At 38.1% G+C, this 23,739-nt stretch overlaps 1 protein-coding gene across 3 annotated transcripts in view; it reads left to right on the top strand.

The window, feature by feature from the left end:
- Nucleotides 1-23,739, top strand: part of vamp1a (vesicle associated membrane protein 1a) — a 43,516-nt gene that overhangs the window by 11,602 nt on the left and 8,175 nt on the right. Inside the window, exon 6 of one of the 3 annotated variants that reach the window (XM_066675028.1) lies at nt 1,801-4,159. The exons of 1 other annotated variant lie outside the window; for it this stretch is intronic. In XM_066675028.1, coding sequence (XP_066531125.1) covers nt 1,801-1,922 — 122 coding nt within the window. In that variant the 3' untranslated portion in view covers nt 1,923-4,159. Of the gene's footprint in view, nt 1-1,762; nt 4,160-23,739 lie in introns of those variants that run through there. One more of the 3 variants, XM_066675030.1, reaches the window with a different exon arrangement.

Below are 23,739 nucleotides of genomic sequence, written 5' to 3'. Positions count from 1 at the left end.
CACTCACTTTCAAAGAGAGCTATGATTCCCAATTAGAAAAGGCAGAGCAAATATTGGTAAAGTGAAGTGAGTCAGCAATGTGGTCAATTTGACATGAGTTGAATTTAACTTGCAAATAAAGAGTGAAGCAACGTGTCCATAACCGATGAGAACAGAACATGGAGCAGCCAACTTTATTCTGCCACTATGAAATGGTGGCCCTTACTTGGTTCCTAGATATTTCTTTCCACTAAGCATGGAAGAGAAGCTCATTGTAGCAGGCCCAAGCTCCCCTGTCCTGTATGATGTGTACAATTTGAATCTATATGAAATCTTGATAAAGCTCACATTTAACAGATTGCAAGCTGTTGAGAAATGGCTTATTTGTATCAAGCTTTGAAATTTAGGGTCCCACCCTGCAGCATGTCAAACAATGCTCTGTGTAGCTTAAAATAATGCTGGAATCTAACATCATCAAGCCACAACTCCTGCACAAGGCGGTACTTACCATACTTCATGTGGGCTTAAATATTTCTGTTCACACAGAACAGCCACAGTGTTTTCACTGTAATTAAATGGCAGCAATCAACATTAACAAACACACCTCTCCTCTCATACTGACTGCACCAACAGTGATGCCCTACATCACATGGAAATTATATACAAGCAGGTTCCCTCAAAAATTCCTATTTCAGCGGGATTTTTGTTTGACTCCATATGTGTTCTCCACATGAGTAGAAATGGTTATAAGAAATAGTTGTTTCCTTATTTGCTGTTTTCCAATCTAATGTGTTTACAATACCCTATTTTCAGTAAATGAGTAAAAAAAAAAGACATGCTAGGCTTCTTCACGGCAGAAAATGACAAAGATTCCTTTAAACATAGAAAATCTTTATAAGATATTAGGATATTGCTTTTTTTATTCTTGCTGCCTAGGTGGGGAATATTTATTTCTTTATGCTGTTTCAGATTAATGGGCGGCACGGTGGTGCAGCAGGTAGTGTCGCAGTCACACAGCTCCAGGGACCTGGAGGTTGTGGGTTCGATTCCCGCTCCGGGTGACTGTCTGTGAGGAGTTGGTGTGTTCTCCCCGTGTCCGCGTGGGTTTCCTCCGGGTGCTCCGGTTTCCTCCCACAGTCCAAAAACACACGTTGGTAGGTGGATTGGTGACTCAAAAGTGTCCGTAGGTATGTGTGTGTGAGTGAATGTGTGTGTGTCTGTGTTGCCCTGTGAAGGACTGGCGCCCCCTCCAGGGTGTATTCCCGCCTTGCGCCCAATGATTCCAGGTAGGCTCTGGACCCACCGCGACCCTGAACTGGATAAGCGGTTACAGATAATGAATGAATGAATGAATGTTTCAGATTAATTAGGTAGGAGCCCACTCTAAATTGGGGAGACTTCTGAAATGAAATTGAACAAAGTGAAAGTGCTACAAAACTAAACAACATGAGTTACAAACGAGCTTCTGTGGCAATTCAAACCATGCATTTAAACTTACAGACAAGTTAAAAAAGTTAAATCGTAGACATCTCTTTTAACTATGGTGGTGGGTCTCTGAAGTTGAGTGCTTAAACATCTTGTCTGCATGTGATTAAGCTAATTCATCAAAATATATATATTTTTAAAACTCATCTTTTTTACTCATCTATACCAGTGGAACCAACTATTGTGGAGGGGACTGTATATGTATTATATCCTGACTGTACTCTCATTTATTATTTTGCATTAATTACACATTTTCTTAGGTACTCATTCTTTTTTCTATTGTCTCTTTTCTTCACAGTGTATTTCTACTACTGATTTGGTCTCTATGTAAATAAGGACATAAGGTATTCTGCCTAAGAAAGCAGACGCTTTTTGTGATTTCCATCATGCCTTGTCCCCAGTTTAAACTCAGTCCTCTTCCTAAGATGATGCCTTCATCTGAACCCAAGTTCGTGTAGCCGTCAGCGCAGTGCCTCTTTCACTCTTCCTCCTCTCAGTGCAGCCATCCTCCTTCTAACTTTTCTGCTGTGTTCTCCAGCTGTCTGTCTGTTCTCGTGGGTTTTCCCCTCACTCTTTTATCTTTGTTAACGGGTTGTCCATTTTTACGTCTGTTTCAGAGTAAGTGATTTTGGTCTGCCTCAGTTGTCCTAATTACATAACCTTAAAATGTAGAAATGAATATGATATTCATATTGGAAGAGATCATCTAAGAGACATAGAAGGTTATATGGATGTATATGTGATATAAGGCTTACATGAATGTGGCATTAATCAGTGGCCGTTTTTAATTCAGTCTCATTATGATCAAACAGACTACAGCTTTTACTCATTAAAAGTTACACAGTGATACACCTGTGTTTTGTTTCTAACATGATGCCTTTCCTCATTTTGTATTCTTGAATTTTGTGAATCTACTACAGCATGAATGGATTTACATTGACAAGAAGAAAACAATGTAAAACAAATGTCTATTAGTTCAAAGTGGCTGTAGATGGGGAAGATATTTTATTTTCAGCACTATAAAGTCAGCACACCCTCTTTGGGTTACTTTGTGAATGATGGTCTTGGGATGAAGGAGCTATGCAAACCAAGTACTGTATGAGCAATGGGTTGAATGTACAAAGGTTACATAACTTTATACATTTGTAACTATGGATGTGGTTGCATTTTAATGTAACAAACATTGCAGAAATTATTGTACAAGACTTGTAAAAACTAGTTGAGAGTTTATTCTTGTATTTGTGTGTTTAATGCCTCTTTATGATATTTTTATTTCTTTGCTAATGAACATTTGAGTACAATCACAGAGGCCAGGATGCTCATATAATTAAAATGGATTGAGGGGAAGAAAAAATAAACAAACAAAACAACTAATCCTAATCTGAAAATGTTCATGAAGCTGTAAAATTTAAAGTCAGTTGCTCAATTATGACAACAGCTTAGATATACAACTTCCATGTACCCAGCAAACATTCAGCACTTACTGGGTAGTAGGCCTTGTTCGCACGACTGCATTTTCTAAGTTGGTGAGATAAGAAAACATTTAAGTTGGGCCAAACGGAGAGAATGTTATCATCCCTCCATTTTTAAAAACATTTGGATCATTTAGTACCCAATAGAAGCATAACTGCATTATGCTGCCCCCAGAATTTCATTCAAGATACATCATAGCATTTATTTAGGTGGCAAAACATACAGTGCTGTTTAAAAGTGTGTGATCTCTAGAATTTTCTAGATTTCTGCATAAATATGATCTAAAACAGTATCACATTTTCATACATGTCCTAAAACAAGTAAATGGGACAGACAAAAACCCAACAAAACAAAGTAAGTAAAACATTATACTTGGTAATTTACTGATTGAGGAAAATGCTTCAGTGTTTATATCTGAGAGTGCCAAAATTTTGTAAACCTTTGTTTCTGTATCTGATGTGGCCCGCTTGTGTAGCAAAATCTGCTGCTAAGTGTTTCTGGTAACAGTTCATCAGTCCTGCACACTGTTGCTGTTCAGTGTTCAGACGGTGAACTCATTAACAGTAACCTTAACTAGAGTGAGAGGAGATTTTATATGGGGAAATGGACTATTGCACACTGCTCCCAAACTGATCTTTGTGGGTATTGAGTACTATTTGGAGATGGTTCTGTAACTTTTTTCAGTCTGATGAGCATGAACAACTCATTTTGTGAGGTCCTCAGAAATCTACTTAGTTCGCATCATGATTCCCTTCCAAAAACATGTTGTAAAGATCAGACCTTGATAGATATCTGTCTTTTAAAAACAATTGGCCCAATTACACTAGATTGTTATCCCATTCTTTAAAAAGTCAGTTAAACTTTTTTTTTTAACTATAAAGACGCTCATTTCACATTCAAAATAACTGCTAATCCTCAAGGTTCACTTGTTTTGCCACTGCAATCTGTATCTGTAATACTTGACCAAGTATAATTTTTTTGTTTTATTTTTTTAAGAGTTCTCTTTATGTACGTCGAGGTTTTGTTTTTTAAATCGAATGATGTTTAGGTCATATTTACTCAGAATTATAAAATTTCACAAAGATTTTACAAACTTTTAAGCACCACTGCGTTCAGGGCATAGGATGTAACTTTGTCTAATATCAAAATATAATCAGATATATTCCGCAGTACATTTGGTGTTTATCAGCATGTCATTTGCCCATCTTGTGCTGATTCTAATAAAGTGATGAGAATGTGCTTGGCATCTGTCTTTTTTCTAAACAAATTTGGTTTGCATAATTTATATGTCTCAGCCATTACTCAATTCAATGTAGTTCAAATGAAGAAATATATAGAGTGTTTGTAAGCATGCAGACTGGGGCTGGCCACCTCTATCCACCAGGGGCAGACATAGAGCTGCTCTACTGGAGATCCAGTTTAATGCAAGCAGTTTTACACACTTGCTTGTTTGTACTTCAGTTCAGATAAAACATACTTTTGTTTATACACATACAAAATCTATGACTTTGACTATGGTTTTGCATATTTTTTTACTCCATATATTGATTTATTGGTAATATGAAGAAAATAAATAATAAAAGACACCAATATAAAGGCATCAGAAAGGCTGTTTGTATGATTGTGTATGACAAATTATGATATTTTTTAACAAAATGTTGGACATTGCAATGAGGGTGCTTTCCTCAATTGTTGGAGTGCTCAATTTTAAGTAGCCTTTCAAGCTGCTTTCATCATTCATTCATGTACTGTCTAAAACAGTCTAAAGCCAAAAAAAAAATAATAAAAAATGCTGTGTCTAAAACAGTACCCTGTTCACTATATAGTGCACTATTTTAGGGTTCCAGTATTTTGTAGTAGTGTCCAAAAACACAGTGGACAGTGCATTATCCACTGAGCTGTTTGGTTAAAACCTGCATGAAGCAGTGTCCGAAATCATTCACTATCCTTCTGCATTCAGTTCCCTATAATAGCATACTATATAGGGAATAGTGAATAGGGAGCCATTTCGGACACAGAGGTAATGTGGAGTTCTCCTTGTCCACTAATCTGTACTTTCTATTCTGTGTTATTTGACCCTCTGTTAAAAGGTGCTATATCTGAGATTTTGCCACCAGAGGTCGCAATAGGTATGGAAGCCCATTTCCACCCCTTGAAGAAAAAAGGCCATACAGGATCTCATAATTATGAAATACTAAGTCATAATTATGAGATACTTAGTCATTCATGAAAACAGAATGTGGCATCCTAATTCTCCAAGCCTCCTAGTGAGTGCAATGCCACTTTACTCCAGTAGGACGTACTGTGGAGCCACGTGTTGAGAAAGGATATTCAGGAGAAGAACAGCATAAGAGAATATACTGTGCACATGTGAGAGCTGGTTGTATTGTCGGAATGCTTGGTGGAGTTCAAGAATAAAATAGTAAATGTGATTTCTCCGAATCATATTTATTAAATGATCAAGTTACCACACAGACATAGAGCATTATATTATTATTAGTAGAGCACATTCACATTGATGTAAATATAGCGAAAGGAATCTGTCTAAAAAGACATTTGTTTTTTAACAAGTATCTGTTAATATATTACATTTCAGCAGCATAGTTGCATGGTTATGGAACCATTGGTGCTGCCAACCTGCCCCATGTGTCCTCTTCTTTGAAAACTTATATATGATCACCCTAGTGAATAACACTGATAAAAGGTAAATATTGTACTGGTTAAACACCCTGACTGGAAAAGAAACAACAAAGCCCATGTCGGAAAAGTCAGTCCAGCGTGGATTCTCTCATCTCTAGCACTAAAAGCGCGAAAGGCACGATTTTTTTCGTAAGGCAAAGATCCCCCGCACCCCTGCTGTGAAGAAGAAGTGCCTATTGTTTTGCTAAGTAGCAGCGCTAAGCGGGGAATGGGGTGGGGAGCGACAGGCTGCGCTCTGTGCTTCAGTTGAGAGTCGGAGTTGACCATGCAGAACTGGGCCAAAACGTTGGCTGTTTGCACTTTTGCCGTCATGCGCATTTATATATATATAAATGCGCATGACGGCAAATATATTATATATATATATATAAATGCGCATGACGGCAAAAGTACAAACAGCCAACGTATATATAAAAAACTGGATGCATGACGGCTAAAATACAAACAGCGCCCAAACACTAAAACATGTCATATAGAATTTCTCACATCCGAAGCTGGTATTTGGCAGGAGATAAGCCAATAAGAAAGGAAACATTTTCATCAGCGAATGGCAGAGAAATCAACTAATAAACATAGCACAAAAAGTAAGGAAATTTGTGTTTGGTAGATTATTTCTTTATTGTAACAATGCTTCTTGACAAATCTTATACCGTTGGAGCCTGTTAATTTCCCTTTTCAATGGTGCCACATTTGTAAGGAACATGCATTTGTGGGATGAGCAGTAGAGCTGATTATGTGGGTTGTGCCTATGAAAAATTTGCTAAATCCTCTCTGCCAACGCCAAACAGTAAATAATTGCAAATAATTGCCCCAAGAGTCTTTTAGAAGACAGTGTTTTGTTTCATGGACATCAATTAAAAACACTAAATGTAGTTAACACAGTCAAATATAAAACGAATATCAGATATCATAATTAGTGTGAAGCAGATACCGATTCAACAAAAGTGCCTGTGTTGCGTGTTCATGACATAGACTGTTAAAGACGGTCAGTATTAGTCTGTCAGCGTGTGAATAGCTGTCAATCACCTCAGTGCCACATTTCTTTTACATTTATTCTCAGTCGATTTGGTTCATTTCTCAGATCAGAATTGAAATTCTCAAAACTGTTCATTCAATCTTCACATATCCTTGTCACTTGTACACATCATAATAGCATTTCTCATTGTGTTTCACATTTTGCAAATACTTTTGTACATTCATGCAAATGGTCATGTACAATTTTCAGCAGTTTTTTGTATTATAAATTGTTTATGTCATGTTCATCAAAATGTGTTCTACTGATTGTCTGATTGAATTGTGTTACCCTCCAAAATATTTAGGCTTTAGGTTAGTGCCTAGGTCATTATATGCAAAAGTGCTGAACATGTTATAATCTCTCAAGCATAATTTGTACATTTCTATGAAACCTTTTTGGTAAATTTTGGTAATTTATCCTAAATTGATTCAATTGTTCTAAGGTGAATCTTGGCTTTTAGTTAAGAAGGAGAATTTGTTAAGGTTTAGATCAACCAATCATCAAACAGCTCTCAACAATAGTTCAGAGGTGCTCTCATGTACTTTCAATTGATAAACATATAGACACCAAACACTGCAGTGTCACAAAGACTCACAATGGAAAGACAAGGCCGTGAACAGAGTGAACAATCAAGAGAGGTAAGGTGGAAGGCTGAGGGGATAAGACAGAGGAAGAGGTAGGAGAGTCTATGCCCATAGGTTTGTCCCAGATTAAATAAGGGCAACAATTGTGGACCATGTTTTAAATCATGGTCTTACGATGGGTGAGGCTGGCCGCCGGGTGCAGCTGAATATCTGAAGAAAACTTCAAGTGTTCAAATGTTTCATAGAGAGAACAGGTGTGTAATTCAGAAAAGTGTGCCCTGCTGTAATGCTGCACATTGACATACATACCATATGCAAGATGGACTGCAAGACTAGCTCAAAGGGGCGGCAGAGGTCCCATTTTCACACCTCCACAAGAGGAGGCTATATGTGCTATGGTCATAGCAAATAATGCCATAAGGCTGAAGGAGATCCAACAAGCTGTTATACAGGACCATACCATTTTTGAAAATATATAATCTGTAAGCATCGCCACCATTGACCAGGTTCTGAAACGATACCAGATGACAATGAAACAGCTGTACAAAATGCCATTTCAACAAAATGGTGACAGGGTGAAAGAGATACAGTACCAGTATGTACAGGTAAAACCCTTATGCATACTGACCCATATGCTATGGATGAAATGTATGTAGCTGTTTCTTGTCCAAAATGAACATTATATGTAATTCGTTACTCCTTTTGTGCTGTAGCATATCATGGAGCTAGAATCAAGAGAACCACACCACACTTTTATATACCTGGGCGAGGCTGGCTTCAACCTTGCAAAATGCAGAAGGTGTGGTCGAAATATTATTGGCCAAAGGCACATTGGCACATTGATGTGCCAAGCCAATGGGGAGGAAACATCATAATGTGTGCTGCTATGTCAGATTCCCATTATAGGGCCCTATAACACACATCATCTCGTCACATTCTTGGACACCCTCTACAGGGGCCTCAAATCTGATCATGAGAGAGGTGTGATGCAAGAGGATTTGCCCAAATATGTGGTCATTTGGGATAATGTGAGTTTTCACCTCTTTAACACCATCAGGCAGTGGTTTGCTAGTCATCACAGAATGCTGATGGAATTCCTCCCACCGTATTCCCCATTTCTGAACCCAAATGAGGTTGCTCTTCTCAGCCTGGAGATGGAAGGTGTACGATCACCAGCCGTACACCCAGATGAACCTGCTGACTGCCATGGATGCAGCTTGTGAGGATATCACAGCAGATGCCTGCAGAGGCTGGATTAGACACTCGAGGAGATTCTTTCCATGGTGCATTGCAAGAGAAGATATCCAGTGTGACATGGATGAAAACATGTGGCTGAACAGAGAGGAGCATCAGGATGCATAGAAAAGAAAGTACTATAATTCCTTAAGTTGTTGTCTTAGGTTGTTTTGAATGTTTAAAGTATGTTTCTAATTTTGTAGTTTTTCCTTTGTGTTACAGAGTGCTGTCAAACAGTCATCTGTCTTTCCTGAATTTCTATCTGATATTTTGTCAATAAATTTAGTCCAATTTCTTGCTGTCAGTCTTCCACATACAGTCATGTATAACTTTGTGTTCTGTGTAAGTTTGTATTTTGTGTGTTACATGTATCATTTCAATTGATATGCCACGAAATGGGCAGCGTTCTTTAATCAAAACCTTAGCTAATTTACATTAGAACATACTTACAGTGTACACTTTTGCACTGACAACATGACTAATTATATTGACTCACTTGTTCATAGGCAATGACACAGACTAGACATTTGGATGGCACTGACACTTTGATTAACACAAATATTTGCTTTCGAGGCAAAAACAAAGAATTCTGAGCGAGGTACATGCTTTTGCAGGTATTCCATTGAGATTTGCTGTTTGCACTGTTTTGAGAAATGCATTTGTCGTGATGCCAGTGTAAATCATGATGAGAAATGTACCAAATTCACTGAGGAAAACTGTAATATCAACAAATAACTCTTATAAAAGGCATTCATTATAAAGAAAAACACTGGGGGAAATATTAACCAGTGGGAAACTTTCAGAACAAAAAAAAAATTATACTATATTATATTATATTTATACAGCAATACACCATCCTGTTTAGAAGATATCTTGTGGGCAATGCCAGTGTTTTTGGGGTTGGCACAAACAAACGTGCATGAATCGCAGTCCTAAAGTTTAAAGCAACTCCATGAGAACAGCAACAGCAGATTGGGACTTCTTTCTCTGTTCAGGATATGTTAACTCCACTACACCTTTACACTTAATGTAGTCACTAGCTGTTATATTAATGTTTAAAATGTGGAATAGTTCACCTTTTAATGTTTGCAGTTTCATGATACTGTCAAGTTTGGACCCATCTGTCTTCCACACGACTGCCTAATTTTGGTTTTAACCTTTGAGCTATTGACTAGCTCTGCACTCGGGATCATTTCCGATGTCCTCTTTTAACATTGGTTCCATACCATACGACAACTTTGCCACAAAGGTTTTGTTTCTTTGTTTGTTTTTTTAAATTCTGGGAATTATCTCAAAGAGAGACTTTGAGGCAACTGTGAAAATTAAAGAAAGAAACACTGACCACAAAGACTCACATACACGAGGGCAAATCAATATAAATAGAGATTGATGACTATAGTGGAAATATGAAAAATAATAGAAATGAGGCTGTGATTATTAATGCATTACTGAATATAAAAAAAAATCAAACATGAACAGTATTAAAACAATCTTAATTAGATATTACAAATAATATCTAATTTACGGCGGATGGCACGGTGGATTGTGTTCACTGACAATGCTTTCTGAAAGTATTCCTGAGCCCATTCTGTTATTTCCTTGACAGTGACGTCAAATGTTACGTCAAATATTTTATACCATGTGCATTAACTAATAATCAGATGTTACTCATAGTTTAATAATTATATTGTCATGAATCAAATCCAGTTAGACTCCCTGGTAAATCATGTTTAGAATTACAATGATGATTTTATAGAAGCTGAAAGTATGCACATTACCAGTGAATGCCACAAAAATAAATGCATTACAACACCCAAGAACAGGGTTCCCCCCCAATCCTAGACATTCACTTTCATGCAATAACACCATAAATGCTTAATCCATCTATATGGGAAGAACTTTGTTTTTATTGCTCATAAGTGACACAAATACAAAAAGAGTGTAAACGGGGTTGTAGGAACATGTACTGGGCGAATAAAGCAAAATGTTTTTCCAAAAAAAGTTGGGACACTAAACAAATGGTGAATAAAAGCTGAATGCAGTGATGTGGAGTGCAAGCTGCCCATGCCACAAGCACTCATGCAACCCCATACCATCAGTGATGCAGGCTTCTGAACAGAGCGTTGATAACAACTTATAACAAGTTAACAAGGTTATCCTTGTCCTCTCTGGTCCGGATGACATGGTGTCCCGGTGTTCCATAAAGAACTTCAAATCGTGACTCATCTGACCACAGAACAGTCTTCCATTTTGCCACACTCCATTTTAAAAGACCCCTGGCCCAGTGCAAACGTCTGAGCTTGTGGAGCTTGCTTAGAAATGGCTTCCTCTTTGCACTGTAGAGTTTTAGCTGGCAACGGCGGATGGCACGGTGGATTGTGTTCACTGAAAATGCTTTCTGAAAGTATTCCTGAGCCCATTCTGTTATTTCCTTGACAGTGGCATTCCTGTTTGAGGTGCAGTGACGTTTAAGGGCACGGAGATCACGAGCATCCAGTAGAGTTTTACGGCCTTGACCCTTACGCACAGCAATTGTTCCAGATTCTCTGAATCTTTTGATGATGTTATGCACGGTTGATGATGCTAACTTAAAAGTCTTTGCTATTTTACACTGGGTAACACCATTCTGGTATTGCTGCACTATCTTTCTGCACAACAATGGTGGAATTGTTGATCCTCTTACCATCTTGGCTTCAGAGAGACACTGACACTCTGAGAAGCTCTTTTTATACCCAATCATGTTGTCAATTGACCTAATTAGTGTTATTTGGTCTTCCAGTTGTTCGTTATATGCTCAATTTACTTTTTCCAGCCACTTATTGCTACTTGTCCCAACTTTTTTGGGATTTGTTGACACTGTGAAATTTGGAATCAACATATTTTTCCTTTAAAATGTTGCATTTACTCAGATTAAACTTTTGATCTTTCATCTATGTTCTATTACAAATAAAATATTGCCATTTGCTATCTCCACATCATTGCATTCAGTTTTTATACACAAATTGTTTAGTGTCCCAACTTTTTTGGAATCCGGTTTGTAGATGGAACACCTGCAAGTACTTGTGGCAGGAACAGAAATGAGACTGCATGGTGGAGTTCCAGGCTTGGTCTGCCTGCCTATCTATCTGTTTGAAGTCTACTTAGTGACATTCTCACTCTCACTCTCTGGTCACAGTAGTAAATTGGTTGATGTGCTTACTCCAGACACCAGAGATCAGTAGTTAGTAAACTTAGTACTCATCCAGATGAATAAGTGGAAAAACACATAAATCAGACAGAATGCTAAGTGTTGGATGGTTTTTCATGCTCATCAAAAGAAAACAATGCTTTTAAGTCCAGTTAAGGACATCTAATCCAGAAGTTTCTTATCATGATATTTTGGTTATTTACTGGCATGCTGCCACACATTACTAGGAACTTTAAAGCTGTAATCCATGATTTCCTGTTTTTCTGGAGTTAAGTATATATGAATTTCAAATTCCCCTCAAAACTGGGTATGCTTCCAAAACCCTAAAAGTTACTGCTTTTTCCTATTGATCTTCCTCCATCTTTATGCCTGTCCAAAGACCAGAGGAGACAAAAGGAAGCACTTAAAATACCCACAGAAGCTGTTTTCAGCAGAGGATAGATGAGAGAATGCAAGCCGGGAAGTTTTTTAAAGATTTCAGAGTGACCTCACTGAGCACATGCTCAGAGAGTCTGTGAACACGGAGAAGGCTAAACACAAATGTAATGCATGATCACAAATATGCAGCAGATATAAGCAGATAAGCAAATATAAGGCTGTTGTTGAAGGCCCATTTACTCCTAGCGAGGCTTCTCCAACACAAGTCCTCCAGTGTTAGCTCTTCAAGCATTGCCTTTTCCAGTTCTAAGTCTGGATTCAAGCCCTGAGCCTTGCTTTGAGCTGAGCTTTCAGATATATTCCTGAATCAATTCTCAAATCAAATCCTAAATGGATTCAAATTCTGAGCTTCAAATTAAGAAGTACACACAGGTAGGCAGCATGCAATGTTGCTGGTGCATCTTTATGATTAATCAAAGCCCAAAGAACTCGTAGACTGACATCGAACGTGTGTCTGAAGGTAAAGCAGTGGATCAAGAACTCAGCTGCAAGATGAACTGATTACAGAAACAGAACAATTCATCATGCAGGCACAGACTAAGAATCTAACAGTAACCGGCATTTCTGAGGTTCGGGAATCCAGATTAGATTTTCATCTCAGAAGAATAATGGTTCATGTTTCAAGCTAGCAAATGTAGTAGGTCAGTCAGTGATAAAGCTGTGATGGTGTAACAAAAACTGCCTTATGATTCATTAGAGCAACATAAGCATTAAGCTGTACGTACACATGGCAGAAACTATATTTGGATAATATTAATTGTTTGTTTTGTAAATAATATTCTTCAAAAGAGTCATCATTCAGTGATGGAGCAGACTGAAAATATGAAGGCAGTAAATTAACGAATACTTCATTAGTGACATGCAAATAATGTGATTAGTTTAGCCTGGGGAGGAGTTACCAAAATAAAATAAGGCAAAAAAGAATCTAAAAAAGAATCAAAAAAGATGTTATCTGCAGAACAGAGGCTGAACAAGGAGCCTTCTATAGTAATTTGAGAATATTCTAAGAAAATATGCCATATATTATTTGGAATGAAATTAATTCTGACAACTAATACTTCATTATGTAAATCAAGTTATCAAATCTCTGTACCAAACAAGTGCACTTTTGAGTTCTACAATTACAAATTGTAGTCCATTTCATGTGCACTGTATGTCCACAATATTCACATATTCTCATACAATATTTCTTCTAAAAGAATGGTACCAAAGACAATATTCATGATTATATTCAAAAAAGACTTTTTATAAAATCCAGAAGATATTTCCTCACCATTTTCTGCTGTCCAGTCTGTCTGCACTCTGGGTCTTTGTGTAGCTCAAAATACATCTAGTGATACAAAACTAATCAATTAGACTAACAAACAAGCCACGTACAAACCACAGTCATTTTCTCCTCAAACAATACTTTCCATCTTAAAAGAGGTGGAGCTTTTGAATGTAAACCAGAGAGGACTACCGTTCCCCACAATCGTAGATGCTACCTTTAAGAACTAGTTGGCTCCCCTTTGGCATAACAACAGCTTCTAATTTTGGCTTTACAAACACTATAACATTTTTTTACATTTGGATGACATTTAGTCACAACACATTAATCAAGTCAGGTACAGATATTGGAGGACTAGTTCTGGATGATAAAAGCTACCACAGCTCATCCCAGGAGTACTGCATGATGCGCAATCTCTCCTGAGAATGCAGTTTAAATGAATTATACCCCTTTACCTTGATGCTTAGCACTGACCCTAGTGATAATCAGCTCATGGGCATCTGCTCCATACCATCCTATTAAATTTAATGCTTTTCTGTGGAGATTATACAAGTTGTGTGAGCACATTTGAACATCTCAGTTTACTTAATTCAAATACAGGCATGTGCAAATGTTTGGACATAATTAGTATATAAGAAGAATAGTTAATACCAACTAAAATTAAATACATTTTGGTGACACTGAGGTGGTGTGTATTTTGAGATTTACTCTGACATGCATTTCATTGCACAGCATGAACACTGCTTTATTTCTTTCATATATACATAATTCCTAACATCCATCCATCCATTATCTGTAACCGCTTATCCAATTTAGGGTCGCGGGGGGTCCAGAGCCTACCTGGAATCATTGGGCGCAAGGCGGGAATACACCCTGGAGGGGACATCAGTCCTTCACAGGGCAACACAGACACACACACATTCACTCACACACTCACACCTACGGACACTTTTGAGTCGCCAATCCACCTGCAACGTGTGTTTTTGGACTGTGGGAGGAAACCGGAGCACCCGGAGGAAACCCACGCGGACACGGGGAGAACACACCAACTCCTCACAGACAGTCACCCGGAGCGGGAATCGAACCCACAACCTCCAGGCCCCTGGAGCTGTGTGACTGCGACACTACCTGCTGCGCCACCGTGCCGCCCAATTCCTAACATTTTCTAGGAAAAGAAAAAGAACAATTAAAAAAGAAAATGTGACAGGGCAATATTGGCATTTTTAGACATGGCATCAGCTTGACATGGCTCAACACGCTTGTTCACTAACACACCTCCCCCATGAAATGTAACCAATGGTGTTACAAACCCCATTCTCTAACGGAAACACCAGCTTTGAAAAACACAACAATAGTAGTAACGTTAGGCACTGTTTACTTGTTGTGTATTGTGTTTAGAAATGCATGAATAACGATACTGGTATCAGGTATTTTTCCAATAATGCGTTCATTTACTTGTACTCTTAATCGCAAATGAGACTCTGATACCAACATTTGATACCTTGTGCTTACAACAAATGAGCAGACAACTCAATGTCGGTGATCTGGAATTATTTCACAATCAGTGATGGCAACCCAAGCAAAGCAGACTGCAGGGAGAACCCAAGAGCAGTGAGGATGCCGCACTGTTTTGACTGTCATTAAACAAAGTGGATTTTTTTTCCACTTAAAGTGTATTTTCCTCCCCGAAAATTTTCCCATTTGTGAGAGCACTGTTCATTGCCTGATGTGGTTTTTGCTCAAATTAAATTATTTTCTCTGCTCACGAGTTTTGAGTTGGATCCAACATTATAGAGTAGATCAGGCTGGGGCTCTTAAGACACTGCCAATAAACAAACCTTATCAAAGATACATAACACTGCCCAAATGCATATCAAGAGCTTGTTGCATATCATGTTACTAGAATATAGATACATACTTTATTGATCCCAGAGGGAAATTCAAATTTTTGGTGTAATGTGGGAAAATGCTAAATAAAAGATGGACAGTTCCAGAACTTAACAATAAAGTTTTTAATAAAAAAAAAATAGAATTAATAACTACACTATTACACAATGCTCTTGATTGCTTAATTCTAAGTAAGTATCGGCAAGTACAAAAATACACATACCTGTACTCGTTTGATCCCTATATATGTTTAGCTTTTTTTTGTACTGGACATGGCCTGTGCTTCAGTTCTCACATATCAGCAGTTTCCTTGTTGCAGTGTCCAGCTCTCGCTTGACTTTTCTTTGGCCTATCCTAGGAGGGTTTGAGCCTCTTCAAGAGACCATGGCGTAATTTTATGTGCTGCCATTGAGTGTTAGATGAAAACAAATCTGACTGCTGTTGTAACTTTGAGATTTTACAAATGGTTAGTTTGTGCTGGAGGTCTGCATTCCACTGTGAAAACAACACTCTCTGGTCAATCAGTATTTTTTAAGGTGGAGTAGTTTGTGGGGAAAAAAACGACTGTTATTTGTATGTGGCTGAAGACCTAATTTTTTATTCACTTTGAATCAACACAGAAACTCGTTTGTAACAAAATGTTTACTTTTGTAGCACATTCAAGCAGTTAAAAGTCTCCTTAATTTTGTTCCATCTACAGCAAAAATAAATCAATGTTACCCACCTACGGAGAAGGAATAGAGCAATATCCTCATCTCGTGCTTTTCAAAGTTTTGGAGAGCTTTTGGTTGTCTAAATGCCTCAATTTCTTTTTTCTGCCCTGAGCAGAGAGCGAGCCTAGCATACCAGACCAAGACACTTATTATTTTTTTAATTAGTTTTTATTTTTTTTACACATATACAGACACTGGAGCTTTGTAAAAAAATTAGACCCGTTTCGAACACACACACAGAAGAGACTCAGGAAACGTCCTCAGAATTTTATAAAAAAGTGTTTTTTGATTAAAATCATGAATAAAACTTAATGGGGAAAATACTTTCAAATATGATGCCACTTGTATCAGTGGAGGTGTCACAGCTCGGCAGGGAAAACAAACACAGGCAGGACAGACGGAATACGGACAGGACTGAACTGAATTTCAGGGTCATTTACTAGGTGGAGGAGGTGGTAGCTCAATGCCATGACTGTCATTGTCTTCCTGGTAGGTTGCTTTGTCCTCTTCCTCAGAATTTATGCATATTTGGCTTGAAGTATGTACAATGTCACTAACGGAGCATCGAGTCACAAATGGACCCCATCTGCAGACTCATGTCGACTGCCAGATGCCATTTTTAGTTAACAACAAAAATATATGGTTTGAAACTCCAACAACAATAAACTAATATTTTCCACAGCACTACTTTTGTCAAAGGCTGATGAAAATACCATAGGCCCCACTTTGGGTGCCAGTATGTAATTCCTGTGTTGGAGGCTACACAGATTTGTAGGGGTGAAGCCTACCTACCACTTATTATATGTTAGGAGAACTAAAACAAATAAAATACATATTGTAAGATAATAGTAGAACCAGATAAATAAATAAATAAACATTGATGACATCATTGTTTATACCTCATCTGTAGGTCAGCATTTCAGACACCTGAAAGAAGTATTTCAATGTCTGCATGAAGCTGGTTTAACTCTTAACCTAAAAAAGTGCAATCTTCTACATCACTCTTTAACATTCCTAGGCCATGTAGTATCTGCCGAAGGTATTCAGACAGAACTCAGCAAAGTGAAGGCCATTCAGAACTTTCCCCAACCAAATTCAGTCAAGGAAGTATTGCAGTTTGGTACCATAGGTTCACACCCCGGTTTGCTGATCAAGCTGCAGTCATGAATGCCCTAAAGAAAAAGCAAGCTACCTGGGTACCGGGGGACTGAGGAGTACCAGAGGGCATTTGAAGACCTTAAGCAACCAATACTAGCTCAACTAGGTACAGGTGGACGCGAGCAATCAAGGGTTAGAAGCAGTACTACTGCAAGAAGTGGAGGACATGGAAAAGGAGTGCTTAGCTGTGGTCTGGGCTGGGGAGAAGTGGATTCAGTCATCCAAAACCTACATTCAGACTCAGATGGGCTATCCATTTGCAAGGTTTCAACTTTACTGTTCAGTACAGGAAAGAGTCCCTCTCACGAGCACTGTTAGACCCTGAGGATGGTGTGTTAGCCATTCACCAGGCTACAACAATACTTTTACCTATAGAGTGGTCAGATATAGCTTGAGCACAGGAAGCAGATCCTTCTTTGGATGCCATGAAAGAGGAAGGGCAAAGGTCCAAGAACCAAACAGGCCAGATTAATTTTTATTCAAGAATGGAACTTTGTTTTGCTCAGACCCTAAAAGTCAAGGACAGCTTCTGCATGTGGTCATTCCTCAATCCCAAAGACAAATGCTTCAGCAGTATGTAAATGACAATACATTCAGTGGACATTTGGGCCCAATGAAAACATTCATGCATCTACTTCAGTTTGTATACTGGCTCCCAGTGCAGAAGGACGTGTGGACATATGGCCGACAATGTGAAAACACTGTCAAAAATACAAGCCAAGGTTATCCAAGCTGTCAGGGACAATGCAGCCCACAGCAGTTGTGGAACCTGCGTACATGCTTGGTGTAGACTTAACGGGTCCTTTGCCAAAATATCCCAGGCAAACTGAGTACCTCCTGGTGGTGGTGGGTTGCTGCAGTAAGTGGGCGGAGTTGTTCCCTCAGCCACGACACCACAGATAGCCAACATCTTGGTGAAAGAATTTTTCACTCACTGGGGTACTCCTGCCTATCTTGTGTCCGATAGAGCAGCACAGTTCACTAGAGGTGGGCGATACCGTGATTGATCAATACCAATACCAGCTTTGGTATCGATATTATCAACATTTGATCAATCTGACCACCTCTACAATTCACATCACATTTACTCTGTTCTGTTTGCCGCAGTGGGGGCTACTGCCTACCATCCTCAGATCAACCTTACCGAAAGAGTGAACCAAACCATTAAGACCATGATGTTCTCTTATGTGTGATATAAACACTGCTTGTGGGATCAATGGCTACCTGACTTTTGTTTTGCCCTCAATACCGCCTGGGACGAAAATACAGGTTTTACTTCTGCAGAGGTGGCTCTTGGAAGAAAATGTATGGGCCCTCTAGAAAGATTCCTCCGTCCAGCAACACCAGACCATGACGCCTATCAGGTGATCCAGTGGCAACAAGACCTTGTCCAAAAGGTCTGGGGAAATGTAAAAAAAGCACAAGACAAACAGGCCAAATATTACATAGGAGGAGGAGCACTGTCACTTTCCAGTGTGGAGATAGAGCATGGGTGAGGTCTCATCCGTTGTCTCAGTCCAATGTAGGTTATGCTGCCAATTTAGCTGAAAAATGGAAAGGAAAAGATCATACACTCGATTAATCCAGTAAACTATCAGATTGAATATGTCAATGACCCCAAGCAGATTGACACCATTCACATTGAACATCTTAAACCATATTATGGCATGGATGGGTCTCTTTCTGAAGGAGGGGGTATGTAAACCAGACATGGTTACATGTACAGTTTTAGGGGTGGTACTGTTTTCTTCTAGTCGGGGGAAAACATTATGGGCTAGCCTACTACATATATAAAAAGGGAGAAGAAATTTCAATGGAGGAAGCAAGCAGTGTTTGTAAAACACACTGAATTTGTGTTTACTTCAGCTCCTCTCAGAGAAACTATTTTTTCTCAGGCTGATGAGGAGCCTGAGACATTGAAGTTTTCACAGACTCCTAACTATTATTACCAAAGGAGTTTTTTATTTTTGTTTTTTTTTGGAATACTTCGGCTGGATATTCTCAACCCAGAATTTGACTTTTTCCTGGGTCTTCCACAGCCAAGACAAAGACTGTTCCTCCATACTGGATTTCCTTATCAAAATATGGCAATAAAGACAGTTGGTGAGACTGAACCATATATCTCTTGCTATAGGAGTAATTTGAATCCAGCAAACCCCAAAAGTCTGTAAATGAGTAAATAAGTTCCAGGTGTGGGAGGGGATGTGTAATGCATTGTAAATAAAAATGGAGCACTGTATTTATCTGGTTCTGCTATTGTTTTTCTATATGTTTTAGTTCTCCTAACATATAATAAATGGCAGGCAGGCCTCACCCCTAACAATTTTTCTGGGTAGCCTCCAACAAGAGAGTTACAGGACAAAACTAAGTAAGGACAGACAGGAAACAGCTGTGAACCAGGGTAGACATGGGTAAAATGAGAGACAAGGAACCACACATCCAACCACACACAAGACCAGACCAGGGAGCACTGCAAACAAAGGGGTATATAACACACCTGAGACCGATAACGAGGGGGCAAGATTATAAAAGAAACACAGGTGGAGACACTGACGAGAGGGCAGCGCTAAGGCGGAGACAAAGGACAAAATAAAAACAGAGCCATGTGTTCCTAGCAAATCTAGGAAAGACCAAGCTCCTGCTCCACGCTTCAAACCAGTTGCCCTACATTGAAGTTTTCACAGACTCCTAACTATTATTGTCAATAGATTGACCAGAGGAGTATAGGTACCCCCTTTTCAGCTTTGGTTCCTCCTAAGGTTTCAGCTCTGAGGGAGCTTTTCCTTGCCACTGACGCCCTAGCTTGCTCACCTGGGGGATTTACACATTCTTTACATTTTTACATATCATGTCAAAACTTTATCTTACCGGAATTGATTTAGGAGGAAAAATATTTGAGAATATCTACTTCGCCGACAGATTTGTAAGAAAAAAATTATTGACATGTTTGTTTCTCAAAAAAAGGAAAAGATTGTAAAACATGTTCATAATTAACAGTCTATCATGCATTATAATTTAAAGTATCTCAAGGAATTCAGTGCATAAATGGCAAGAGTGCAAGCTCTGAACCCTCAGTGGCAATGCATCAAGAACCACCGTCTTTTTTGGAAGAACTGAATGCCAAGTACTCTTGACCAAAGAAAGACCATCCAGACTGTTACCAGCAATAAAAACAAAAAATACAGCAATAAAAGCTAGGGGCTATATGTCAGTGTTCTTGGAAAATTACATAATGACATCATCAATGCTGAATAGCACATAGAGATTATGCAGCAACATGTGCTATGTTCAAGGAAACATCCACATTCCTCATGCATTGCAAAGGCATAGCTGCAGAAGAGAGTGTGTGCTGACTTTTCTTTAGGAAGAATGGGACAAAATTAAACCTGAAATACATCTTCTCTTTTTCACCTCCATTCCTAAACTTTTAGTTGCTCTGAAAAGGAATGGCAACATTACAAAGAGGTAAATGTTTTGACTGATTCAACTTTTTAAAGTGTTTTCATTTAGAAAGTTGAGTCAGTAAAGTATATATATTTATTTATTTGCATACTCCATACAGTCTTGATATTTTGGGGTTGCATATATTGATAACGTGTGTATGATATGAGTATAGACCCAAATTTAACTTTAAGCTCATTTGGAGTCTTTTTGCCCATTCGTTTGTAGAAACAACTCCTAGATACTTTTTGACACTCCTCAGTAAGGTACTAATATTGGATTAAAATTTCTGGATCATAAATACCACTCCAACATGACCTGATGGTGCTACACCACATCAGAGAACTGCTTTCACCGCTCCACAGCCCAATGCTTTATATTGGGCTATTATTATGAGCCTATTGGCTCATGTGCAGCTGCCCCAGCACACACCATTTTTGGTAATTATTTCTAAGAAAAGTACACACTCAGTGCCCATGCACTTACCACACCCGTGTAAACAATGGGAACATAAAGTGGCTGAATTAATTAATTTGAGGTTAACTCTTGCAACTGGATTTTTCTTGATTTCTTGCAACTGTTTTTCTCCAATTCAGTTTAACTGTAAATAAGCACTAAACTACTAGTAAGACTGAGTGTGAAATGTAGTTAAATAAAGCAATACAACATGGCCAAACATTTTTGAGTATTTTATTAAGATAAAGTAACATCTCAATGTCTCACATTTAACAGCATCTAAACATTACGAGTACAGATTAATAGCTAAACTCAAACATCTAGGGAGTCAATGCTAGTGAAAATGAGCCTATGCACTCTGTCATACTTCAACAGACAAAACAGTAAGAAACAGTCAGTACTTTTCGAAAGAAAAGGAGTCAGTATTTTTTTAAAATAAAGAAATCAATTACTTTATACACATTGTTTCACCGAGGGACGTACACATTTACTACTCAAAATGTTTCAAAGAACAAGGCATCATAAACATTTACTCAAAATAAATGAACAGCATATCCCACAAGTGCAAGCTGCGGATTGGAAAACACCACTTTTTTGTAAAGAATTGATGTTTGTATAGGCTGTAACACACACATAGTTCACAAATCTTGAGCTCTTACAATTTCCCAAAGTAGCTGCAAGTAGCAATTACCAATTTATTAGCCCCTACCCATGTATGTCAAGCACCACCCAATCTGCAAGGGTAGAGCACAGGGACAGAAGCTTTCTTTTCCTTTGCAGATAACTACTTGGCACATATGGCCACATCCTGAAAATGCCAAGGGTTGGACAATACCAGATGAACAACATGAGAAAGTATCACAGATACAGGATGATAATTTAACATACATGTTGGTTTAAAAAACTACTATTGTTGGAGTATTTCCACTTCTGATTGTGGTCTTTAATTCATTTTAAATTTCATGGGGTGTTAAGCCTGTCTTCCAGGCTTACTACCTATACGGGAAACCATCCCAAAATGTTCTACTGATACTGTGCCTGTGGGCCAATTACTCAACCATGCAAAGTCCCAATACACCTAGGGATGCACCAACATTTTAAACAAATATCGTCACAATGGTCCCAAAAATGGTTCCTGCCTCTCATAATGTTGATATGAAACTGCTTAAATGTGGATCAGAGAAATAATAAACTCATTATTGCTTGTGTCCTCAGCATGTTTGCGAGAGGCCCAGAGACATCAGTTCATGTTTTAATATACTTTTAAATCATAAATTTGTACCCTGGTTTTCAAACTCATTTGGAATAAAGACAAGGGTGGTGTTGTGATACAGTGTTGCATTAAAACACCAGTCCTTTTTCATTACATTCAAAAACAAGTGCTTTGTATAAAGCAGAGACTTTTTCTTCTGGTCAGAGCCTAAAGCACTATTACAGGTTTGATGCCATTTTTAAAAAGCCACATCCTGCAACACCTATGGTTTAAACTGAGAATTTAAATTGTGAAATTGCAAACAAGAGAGCCAGAGTGCAGTGTTTTAAAACATGCTAGAGTGTACCAGCTGCACCTTTTAATGTGGAATGGAAAATTAATTTTATTATCCTCAAGGGCAGAATCAACCGCTGCAGCTTTTAAAGAGAAATGGGCAGTTCTTTTAGGAAGCATGGTTGTCAGACTGTATTTTATGGGTTTCTTTATTGTGTTTTTTATTCCTCATGTTTTGGGTGGCTTGCCTAAAATTTTGGTTTCTGTCAAGGAATTATATTTCAATGCATTACTAAAAAGCACATTGACAATTTACCTCATCACTGTCATAATTATAATAGCTGTTCATTAAAAATAAAATTAGCTATACATAAATGAATGCAATGGAAGAAACCACAATAAGTGAAGTGCAAATGTACCAAAATCAGAGGACAAGGGAAAGAGGGGAAAGAATTTTATCATGCTACAAATGTCTTTTAACTTTTGATAAGATGATTTTACAAATCTTTTAATAGAAGGCCATTTCCTTAATATAAAATATAATATGACAGTATATGTATATAAAAAAAAAATAATATTTCTCTGGAAATTCTTGTTCCATAAGCATACTGCACTATTCTTTCAAGATACAAGAAGTGACAGCCATCTTTGCCTGTAGCAATTAACCCCAATTAAAATCCAGTAGCACCACCACAATATATTTAAAACACAGAGGACATATAACAGCTAACCATATTTATATATTCAAACAATAACCTGGCATATTCTCACTTGAGAACAAATGTATTATAAGGCAAAACACACAAATGTGACTAAATTACAGGATGATTCTGACATAAAATTAATCTACCCAACATTTGTCATGTGTAAATTCAAAGGGAGATGTACAACATGAACCATCACATTCACAGAAAACTGTTTAGGTGAAGAGGGGGGGGGGAGAGGAGAGGAAAAAAAAAAAATAAAAAAAAAATAAAATAAACAAATAAAAAAAAAAAACACTCATACATAGTTCCCCCAAGGCCCCCCTACAAAAATTGCGCCAATCAACAAAAACGTAAATCTTCATTTGGCTAATTACAACCATGTTTTGAGTGTGGTATAGTGCATAATGACATTCAGTGTCTCAGGTGGTATAACACTATAGCTTTCTGCACAAGATCTTTACAGACTGCCAAATTCCAGGATATACTCACCAGACAAAATAATCTGTCACCTCATTTTTACATTAGTT

This window comes from Hoplias malabaricus, chromosome 6 (genome assembly GCF_029633855.1).
Source record: "Hoplias malabaricus isolate fHopMal1 chromosome 6, fHopMal1.hap1, whole genome shotgun sequence".
Lineage (NCBI taxonomy): Eukaryota > Metazoa > Chordata > Actinopteri > Characiformes > Erythrinidae > Hoplias > Hoplias malabaricus.
This window is presented reverse-complemented; position numbering and strand designations above follow the sequence as displayed.